The sequence below is a fragment of the Octodon degus genome, unplaced genomic scaffold, assembly GCF_000260255.1.
Source record: "Octodon degus isolate 3935 unplaced genomic scaffold, OctDeg1.0 scaffold00001, whole genome shotgun sequence".
Lineage (NCBI taxonomy): Eukaryota > Metazoa > Chordata > Mammalia > Rodentia > Octodontidae > Octodon > Octodon degus.
The window spans coordinates 9,309,391-9,316,221 of NW_004524577.1; the positions used below are offsets into that span (position 1 = coordinate 9,309,391).

At 55.3% G+C, this 6,831-nt stretch overlaps 1 protein-coding gene across 1 annotated transcript in view; it reads right to left on the reverse strand.

The window, feature by feature from the left end:
• Positions 1 to 6,831, reverse strand: part of CUNH16orf58 (chromosome unknown C16orf58 homolog) — a 9,900-nt gene extending 3,069 nt beyond the window's left edge. The window contains exons 1-6 of the mRNA XM_004623174.2: positions 6,472 to 6,831; positions 6,280 to 6,394; positions 3,327 to 3,372; positions 2,396 to 2,428; positions 2,199 to 2,304; positions 1,842 to 1,943 (exon numbers count right to left, since the gene is read on the reverse strand). Coding sequence (XP_004623231.1) covers positions 1,842 to 1,943; positions 2,199 to 2,304; positions 2,396 to 2,428; positions 3,327 to 3,372; positions 6,280 to 6,394; positions 6,472 to 6,759 — 690 coding nt within the window. The 5' untranslated portion in view covers positions 6,760 to 6,831. The remainder of the gene's footprint in view (positions 1 to 1,841; positions 1,944 to 2,198; positions 2,305 to 2,395; positions 2,429 to 3,326; positions 3,373 to 6,279; positions 6,395 to 6,471) is intronic.

Here is a 6,831-nt window from a genome sequence, read left to right on the forward strand (position 1 = left end):
CCTCCCTCCCTCTCTCTCTCTCTCTTTTGGTGGAACCAGGGATTGAACTCAGGCCTTTGTGCTTGCCAGGCAAGTGCTTATTCTGCTGAGCTATCTCCCTGACCCCAAGGAGGGAGTTTTAACGCCTTTGGCGAGGGAGCTGCCCTTTGGAAGAGCCAGCTGCTCCTCACCCAGGGAGCCAGTAGAGCCTCCGAACACCCAAACACCCGGGAACAGGTCTTGTTCCTTGCAAGAGCCGGCCAGGCAGCCGCATACTCCGCACTCCCTATTGTCTGGGGACCACTTTTACACCTTGCTAAAAGGCAGATGTCTCTCAAAGCCCTGGCAACCACATTTGCAAAGGGGTCCAGACCTACTCGGGAAGCAAAGGACAGGACCCATGCTCTCTCGCGCGAGACAATGTCATCAGAAGCCGCCGGTGACCAAACTGAAGTCACCCAAAGGGAAAAGTCTTCGGGCTGCCTGCCCCACCTCCTCACTATGAGGCAGGCCTCTGCCCTGGAGTCCTAGGGGTGCTGGTCCTGGCAATGGGCTTAGGCTGGGCTGTGGGTGCATCGTTTCCACAGCCAGGCAAAGTGGCAAGAAAAGTCCACACAGCAGGGTCTGCTGCGGACCCGACACCCAGGCTGCCCTGGGATGTGTTACTGCCTCACCCAGGAAGCCCAGAGCCCTGGAACAAGCAGCAGTAGGGGCAGGAGGCAGGGTGCAGGGTGCAAGGGCGGGAGCCAGGGAATAGCTGGTGAGAAAGAGCAGGCACAGAACTGGAGGTCGTAAAGAGAAGGGCCCGGATTGTTCCTTTTCTCTCACCCTGCCCCCACCTGCCCCGTGATGGGGACTGAAGCCAGGGCCTGCACAGTAAGCCATAGCCCCAGCCCTTATTTCTAGACAGGATCTGGCTAGACTGTTAGGTTGCCCAGGCTGGGCTCAAACTTGTCATGCTCTGGCCTCAGCCTCCCACAGTGCTGGACTTAGGGGTGTGCACCGCCACACCAGCTTATTTCTCCTACTTTTAACAACTTGTGTAATTAGAGCGGGAAGAGACGGAGAGGAAGAAGTAGGGCAACCCATCCCTGAGAGTAGGGACTTGGCCGAGGGCCCCCGGATACCCCGGGTGGCTGTTTCATTTCCTCAGGTATAAAATGGCCACAGGGACTACTTCCTGCCCGTGTCACAGAAGGGCTGAAGACACGTGCAGAGAGGGCGTCCTTGGCATGGACCTAAGGCTTTCAGAGCACTACCACGCGTTACAGCACTGAGCAAAACAACAAAATAAAAGGCTGCGCACAGAGGGTTCTAAATCGCTTCAGCATCAAAGAAAACCACTGCCGTTTCTGGGCCCTCACTGGGCCCTCCTCCTGTCACCTCCAACAGGGAGACAGCACCATTGTCTGCCTTCCATGGCTGGGGTGAGAATCAGACGGCGCGGCACACAGAAGCTCCTGGCGCAGGGACGTGGGAGAGCTGAGCACCAGGGGCTTCACGCTCCCTTCTCCCGGGGCAGGTGGGGCCGCTAACCCTCTGGCCAGTGCGCACAGCCCTGCAAGCAGAGTCCTTCTTGACTCGCCTGTCTGTGGGAGCTCACAGATAGGAATCACAGCTCTGAGGTTGGGGCTGCGGCCTACAGAGGGCCGCAGGCGGGGGCTGAGGAGCTCAGCCTGGACGCGCTGGCTCGGGAGCTGAACCCCAGGCCTGCCTGCAGGTCCTGAGAGTCACAGCAGGATGAGCACCTGTGCTTCTTTCTGTGTCTTCCACTCCATCCCTTTGCGGACACTCAGGTCCTCCTTTTGCATTTTCCCAACTGCGACCTGGCAGGCCCCTGTCCCCCCACACCAGCTGCTCACCTGGCTGCCGTCCTTGGCTGCCACATCAGCCATGTTGTTTCTCCGGGCCTGGTGCACAGTCAGTGCAGCCCGAGTGGCCCCGCCGGCCACACTCACAATGCACTGGGTGGGGAAAGGGACGAGGGCAGGTCAGAGCAGCCCCACACTCTGTGGCTAAATACCCGACATGTACCAGGTGACCCCACAGCACAAGCCTGAATGCTGTCCTTGGTGTCCTTCTTGCCCTGCACCTCCCCAGGCACACAGTCACCTGAACATTCTGTCTTCTAGAGGTACCATGAGTACAGGGCCCAGGGAGCTCACGCACAGCACCACTGAGGCAGGAAGCTGGGTGCAGAGGTCCCCCGGGCTGGGTACCTTGGCCAAGTTGCTGATGCTGATGGTCACAGTGAAGCAGAATGGCAGGGCAGGAGCCACAATCTCTAGGAACATGGCTGCATCATTGAGGATGTCAGCAAAAAGTCTGGGGAAAGGACCAGGGGTGCGAGGCCACCAATAAAACAGTATTCAAGCTAAAGGGCTTGCCCCTCCGCTCTGCCCCAGCCCCTCCTCACCTCCACTGCTTTGCATTACAGTCCAGTTTGCTCCTGTTGGGGATGAAAGGGAGCTTAGACTGAAAGAAGAATCACGCGCTAGGCAGGGTGGGTGGTTCTAGCCCTGGCAAGGTCTAAAGGGCTCCGGGAGAAACACCCCTGAGCAGACAACTGTCCTCAGTCTTGTTTCAGTAAGGGCAACCCCCAAAAATTCATACACTGGTCTGGTAAACAATACATTTACTATAACGGTGCACGGCACAGGTAACTAGGCCAGACAGGCCTGGGCTGCGGCCATAACACAACGCTGGAGACCTCTCACTGTCTGCGCCTCCCTGGCTTCCACACATGCACTTGGAGACCACTTCTCTCAGCTCCCACTATCAGGCGATGCTGCAGCTCCCGGCCCAGCTCAAAATGTGCAGCCTTCACCAAGCCTGAACTTGATAACCTCCTGGAGGGAAAGAGAGCATTCCTGGGGAGGGGCACGCCACCGTGCAGGCATGCAGGAGCTCCTCAACAAGGTGCTTGCTCTAGGGTTCTGTCCAGTAAGTCAGCCTGACACCACATTCAGTCTCACCATACAATGGTATTACAAGAACCAGAGAACATAGTGCTTGTGGGGTGCAGTCTGGGCTAGAGGCTTTCGCTTTACAACTCAGGCTGGCCTTGATCTCACTTTGTAGCCCAGGCTGGTCTCGAACTTGCAAAGACCCTCCTGCTTCATCCTCCTGAGTGCTGGGATCACAGACGTGTACCAACACACCTGTCAAATGAGCATTTCTTAGGTGCCATGTGATGTGTACTTTGCAGACCATCTCGCTGACCGTGACACATGAAGAGACCAACCTGGCGGTGGTCAGAGTCACAAGGTAGGACAGACGCTGGTACTGCTGCTACCCAACACTGGGGAGAGCTGCCGGAAGTCCTCTGCCCGGGCAAAGAAACTCACCCTTTCCACCACGCAAAGATGATGCGGCCCAGCATGCCAGTTGAATCTGGGGGAGAGAAGGCCTTGGTAAAGAACAAACAGGGAAGAAGGGAGTGTGGAGCCCGGCACACCCAGCACCAGACAGGCCACAGCGGCCTCGGCAGCTCAGTCCGGCACGGGTAAGTTCTGGATGGACATGCAGTGCTGAGACCCAGCAGCTCCTTCCTGCGTCCTGGAGAGCACCGTGAGCCCACTGACCTCCTGTCTGTGCTGACGTGAGGCCCACGAGGGTGCACGGTGGCCCTCCTCCCTTCTCACCTTCACCCCTTCCCTTCAAGTACATAGTGTTCTAAACAAATGTCCACTCTTCCAGCTCAGATTTGTTTTGTTTTGGTACCAGGATCACACTCAGGATCTTGTGCTTGCCAGGTAGGCGCTTATGCCACTGAGCTAGCGCCCTAGCCCAGTTCAGATTCTTATACTGACTTAATGTAGTGACGTGAACATGGCAAGGTTATTTCTACTAGCTGAGAGAGGACCTCCCGGGTCAGACTTCACAATCCTGCCCCGTAAGTGGGTGTCCTCCCCGGGTTCCTGACGAAATGGGGGCCTCAGCCACCTTCCTGTGTGTCACAAGGAGCAGTGTGCAGAGATCTCGTACAAGCCTGGAGTCGGCAGCACGGTACCCTCTCTGCTACCTGCACGACAATACTGTTCACTAGAATGAGAAACTCGGTCCTTTTACCTATCCTTTTTTGGGCTCAAAATTAATAGAGCTGTGAGATCTACTAGGTAGTTAGCAAACTGTATTTGGCTTCACTCTAAAACCTTTAATGGGCAAAAAAAAAAAAAAAAAAAAAAGTGTAATTGAGAGTGGGACACAGAGTAAGCTGACCTGCGTCTCAACTGTGGACCTAAGTGATTGTAGAGAAGTTACTTAGCCTACCTGTGCCTTAGATTTGCCATCTAAACAATGAACTGGCTACTGCAAAGATTAAGATACACAGGTTGTCAAGATACTAGCTGCTGGAGTATTATTACTATTACTAGTTATGACAATTACCCTAATTCCACGAGAGGTCTGTAATGGAAAAAGATAACATCAAAAAATCGCAAGAGTTTTAGAAGAAACTCTCCATATAGGTTTCCTATGTTTGATGGAAACAAATTTGTAAAATCCTTTCCAATTGACAACATGGGTATTTTTTTATATCTGAAAATGGCCTTATTTTTTCTTAATAACATATCTGAGCAAAGTGTACACAGTCAACATGCCCATGATAAAGACTGGGTGCTTAGAAATGACACAAACACTGGCCCAGCTGCGTTCCAAAACCAACAGGACAGCAATGGGAAAGAGCCAACTTCAGCACAGCGCATGATCCCGGAAGTGGACTGCGGTGATGAATCTACTGGGCTCACACCCAGGTCCTGTCACTGAACACACGCGTGACCTTGGTCAAGTCACTTCTGCCTCAGTTTCCTCATCTACAAGATAGGGATAACGGCAAGATCTTTCACTACTACGAAGTTCAAATCAGTACACAGAAAGACTGACCTAATAAGCATGGCCAGCATGAACTATTATTGTTACTACTGAAAAATGGGGGGGCCTGTGGGTTAGCTTAGTTGTTTAAGCCCCTGCTTAAACAGTCAGGCACAGGGGACCGCAGTTTGATCCCCAGCTCCACATGCCTTGCCAGACCCACCCTTAAGGCAGCCTGAGCTAGTCAACAAAAAAAAAGAAAGAAAAGAAAAAGAAAAATGAAGTGCTGGTGAGATAACTCAGTCAACTAAGCACCTGCTTAGGCAAACACAGAGGGCAGGATGGATCTGCACACCACGTGTCACACCAGCACCGTCCCTTGGCGCACTGAGCCAGCCACCCAGACTGGCTGGGCCTGTAATCCCAGCGCTGGGGAGGTTGAAAACAGGAGGGTCACTGAGTCCAAGCTGTGTAGTGAGACCCTGTACCAAATACATTGAAAAAAAAAAAAAAGGCGATGGCCAGGACAAGCCACAGGTCATCGCTGCTTCTGTTGCTTTCCAGAACGGTCAGAGAAAGCATCTTTGCAAACAGGACTCGTCTGGGCGGCTTGCTCCATCTGAAGTGTAAGTGCCCAAGCAGAAGTCTCCTGATCTCCGAGGTTCAGGGAGCCTCATGAGGTGTGGCCAGGAAGATGCACACGTAGCTTCCCCTTAGGTCGGACTGAAATAGCCTGAAATAGCGCTGGGGGCAGGAGTGAATGACAAGACAGAGAGACAGCTGGGGACAGGATTTCCTTTTCTTCTCCACTTCACTCTCTTGGTGGCAGGGGACCAAATTTTATCCTTTCCTTCCTTACTGATTTTCAAGAAGCTGAACACTCTCAACAGATGGTCACTATAATTATTACTGGACATCGAATACTCCAGCAGATTCAGAACATTTTTCATCATTTCCAGAGCCTTGTGTCTCCCAGTTAGGACCAATTTCTTTTCCCCTGGACCTAACCAATTTCCACCATCCTGTGCTGCTGGCAGTCTTATTAAATAAACATTCTCAATAAAGGTAAAGGGGAGGGGACTTAAATTATGGATGTGGGATACCAGTTACTTATTTGTACATTTTTAAGACAGGGTCTTGCTATGTAGCCCAAGCTGGCCTGGAACTGAGGCAATCCTCCTGCCTGAGCCTCTCACAGGCTGGGATTGGAGGCGCACTCGCACCATCCTGCTTGGCCCGTGGGATCCAGATGATCTATACAGGAAAGGAGCGCAGCTGCGCTGGGCTGGTGTGCAGGATGAGGCTACACCGGCTATGGGTACAGAGAAACCTTCCAGGCACCAAGGGGACCCGGCTCCTGTATGCTGTCGGATCATGCAGCCGGCCCCCAAAAGTACACGTCACGGCTGCGGGGCAAAGGAGGGCTCGGAGGACCGAGAGCCGGGAGGGGGCGGGCCGAGAGCCGCGGGTGGCACCGGGCGCGCTCACCTTTCACAAGCCAGGTGGCCGTGGCGGCTGCCAGGGAGGCGTCTGCGTTCCCCACCCCCAAGCCCAGCATGACCGCGTGGGTGGCCAGGGCGCCGGAGAGGCTGGAAGCGAAGGCCTGGGGAGAACGGGGAGGGTGGTCTCGGTCTCCCCCCGCTCCTTCCGTCCGCCCCGCGCCCCCGCCGCCGGGCTAACCTGCACCGAGTCCCACAGCTGGTACGGCAGGTAGTCCGCGCTGACGCTGTCGGGGAAGCCTTGCGGCAGCAAGACGGCCTTGAGGCCCGAGAGCGGCGCGGCCGCCGCGGACGCCCCTGCGCCGCGCCCGTCGGGCTTCGCGGGGAAGGCCTGGGAGATGCGCCACCACGACGCGGCCTCCGCCTCCCACCGCAGGCTGCCGTCCGCCGCTGCGCCGCAGCCCCGCGCCGTCCCGGAGCCGAACCGCTCGGAGCACAGCGCGGCCGCCCTCCCCGTCGCGCCGGCCATCGCGGAGCTTTCCGCTCGAGTGCTGCCGAGAAAAAAAAAAACGACCGAGCCGTGTTTCCGGCTCGGCGATGG